Source organism: Cariama cristata, unplaced genomic scaffold, assembly GCF_000690535.1.
Source record: "Cariama cristata isolate BGI_N322 unplaced genomic scaffold, ASM69053v1 scaffold37200, whole genome shotgun sequence".
NCBI classification, from domain to species: Eukaryota; Metazoa; Chordata; class Aves; order Cariamiformes; family Cariamidae; genus Cariama; species Cariama cristata.
Window position 1 is genome coordinate 2,464 of NW_009597001.1, and position 2,656 is coordinate 5,119.

At 56.4% G+C, this 2,656-nt stretch overlaps 1 protein-coding gene across 1 annotated transcript in view; it reads right to left on the bottom strand.

The window, feature by feature from the left end:
- Positions 1-2,656, bottom strand: part of STK36 (serine/threonine kinase 36) — a gene marked incomplete at both ends in the record, with an annotated part of 10,631 nt that overhangs the window by 2,457 nt on the left and 5,518 nt on the right. The window contains 7 exon segments of the mRNA XM_009708212.1: positions 160-270; positions 473-536; positions 857-951; positions 1,161-1,259; positions 1,495-1,599; positions 2,213-2,340; positions 2,591-2,656. Of these exon segments, the coding sequence (XP_009706514.1) occupies positions 160-270; positions 473-536; positions 857-951; positions 1,161-1,259; positions 1,495-1,599; positions 2,213-2,340; positions 2,591-2,656 (668 nt within the window).

The following is a 2,656-nucleotide window of genomic DNA, read 5'->3' on the forward strand; positions in this document are numbered from 1 at the left end:
GGGAGCTGGAGCTGGAAGAGAGAGTAGGGGCCAGGCTGGAGCTAGGTGCTGGGTCCGAGGGCAGCAGCACCACACCTGCACCCTTCCGAGCCCGTCTTTGCACACCTCCACAGTGGGGTGACAGCATGGCTCCCCTGCTCCTCTGTCCCCATCCCTTACCTCAGCAGGTGCTGTCAGCGCGTTTGTCACCACCGGTAGGATCTCTTCTCCCCCAAGCTCCAAGGCCACCCCATGCTGACTGAGCTGTGTCAGCAGGAACGCTGCAGCACCCTGTGGGACGGGGACAGCTCAACACCTTTGGGACTTTCCCATCTGCCCATTCAGTGCTGACTGTTCCTCCCAGGCCCAGGGCAGGGACAGCCAGGCTGCACCTGCCCCCATCCCACCCTGAGTGAGCAACAGTAAGACTCAAATGGGATGTAGGGCTCTGCAGGGCTCTCAGTGGCAGCTCTGGCAGAGTGGTCAGACCTACCACAAGGGAGACGACAGGAGACTGGGTGATAAGATCCACAGCCAGGGTAACCACCTCCTCAAGCCTGAAACAGAGGGACCAGGATAGAGGCACTGTGTTCCTACAGCTTCACATTCCACAGAGCAACAGCATTCAAATGCTCCCAGGGCTGGGAAGCAGCCACCTTGCAGGAGGAGCAAGCCCTGGTTCACAGAATCTCCTTCTCCACACTGGGTCCTCACCACATTCCCAGCACCTACCCACTCTGCCCAGCACTCTGCTGGTGTGTCCAGATCGGAGCAATCAGTGGGAGCAGGAGCCCAGCTCTGGGCAGGGTGCAGGACAGAGGGCTGTTCAGGGCAGGACATGTTCCTCTCCCACCCATGAGTGAAAGTGGGTGCTTACCTGGGAGGGGAGGCCTGGAGCTGCAGGCTGAGCAGGGCCAGCAGGTACAGAGAGGCTTCGCAGGCTGCCCCCTGGGCCACCTCTGCCATGGTGACCTGCCAAGGGAGCAGGAGTCACAGGGGGACAGCAAGGCTGGGAGGAGGGGACATTTCTGGGCCCTGGAGGAGAACTGCACTCTCCAGACTAAGCTCCCCCGAGTTTTTCTCCCCACACATTCCCCAGCTTGGTCTGAGCGGTGCTCAGAGGAATGTGCCCTGCTTGCCCACGCTTCTACCCCACCACCGGCGGCTGTGGTCAGTCCTACCTTGCCCTTCGAGAGTTGCATAAGGGAACTCCACAGTCGTTGGCTCCTTCCCAGGTGCTGACACAGGCTCAGGCTGGCATGGCAGCCAGCATAGAGGATCTGCAAGGCAGAGGGGAAAGATGCATACCAGCCTTTGGGGATAGGGATGCAGTGACCAGGCCCATCCCAGTCACACCCCATGGCTACTGTGGGCTCATTTATTCAACAACTGACACCAGGGAGATGGGAGTGATTGAGGGCTGAGCCCACAGTTCCTCCTTCCCCATGCTCCTAACCCCAGACCAAAGGTCCAGGCACCTCTGGGCACAGCCAGATAAATGGACAGGGTCATTACCTTCAGAACATTCAAGGAGCAGCTTGGGTGCTCCAGTCTCCGCAGCAGTCTCCCAAGCTGCTGGCTCTCTCGCTCCATAAGCTTTTCAGCTACCTCCCGAGCCACCTGCAGAAATCAGCCTGTTTTGCACCCTGGGGACCTGAAGCACTGCACAGATTTAAGGAGTTTAATGCTAGCAATAAATTAATAAAAGAAGGCATCTGCTTCCTACGCGTTGCCTGTGTTCACAAAGGGATGTCCATTTGCCATGACCCAGCATGGCTTTGATGCACACTCCCAGATCTGCGATAAGCAAAGTGAGATTCCTCTCTTTTGCTTCCCTCCTTGTTGACTCAGAACTGAGTTAAAGAATCAAATGTACATCTGTGGTTTTGTTTCTCCTCTTATTTATTGTCCATTCAATTTCAGATTTCCTACAGTTCACATCACTGTCATACAAGAATTCTTCATGTTTTCTCTGCATTTCCTAGTTCTTTACTTAGCCCATCCCACAGTTCAGATCCTAAGTGTGAGTTTCTTAATTGATTTAGAAGTCCTGAGACTCCTAAAGCTCAGCTGTTGGCTGGGGAGAAGCAGCTTGCAAATGCCAGCCCTGCAGCCACCAAAGCCAGAGGACCCCAGCCCTCCACTCTGCTGCTGAAAAAGAGATCCTCCTAGAAAGGGCTGCTGCCCTTGTGGGGACCACACCTCCTCACCCTGCAAAGAGAGCTGGCCTGACCTGCTGCTTGGCTTCCCGACAGCTGTTCCTCTCCAGAGGGATGCTGCAGGCAGCAGCCAATGCAGCCGTGAAGAGGTCTGCCACATGTGGGCTCTGGTCATGGGCTGACTTGGCCTCCATCGCTGCACCTGCATAGGGACAGAGCTCAGGAGACATGTGCTAAGGGTGAAGGATGCTGAGGGGCAGCAAGATGGGGTTGGAGGCCAAGAGAGGAAAAGTCAGGCTTGTGACACAAGGAGGGTGAGATCTGGGATTGAGGGAGAGAAGAGGAGAGCCCTGATTAGCAGGGGTTTGGCCAGATAAGCTTCAGCCACCTGCCAAGGGCAGGAGGGAGAGGAGAAAACCCAGGAAGAGGTGGTGAGCTGCTACCACTGCTACCTCGCAGAGCAGGCTGCTCTGAGATGGATCCCTGAAGGAGTCTGTTCAGAAGGGGCTGGTGGTCCT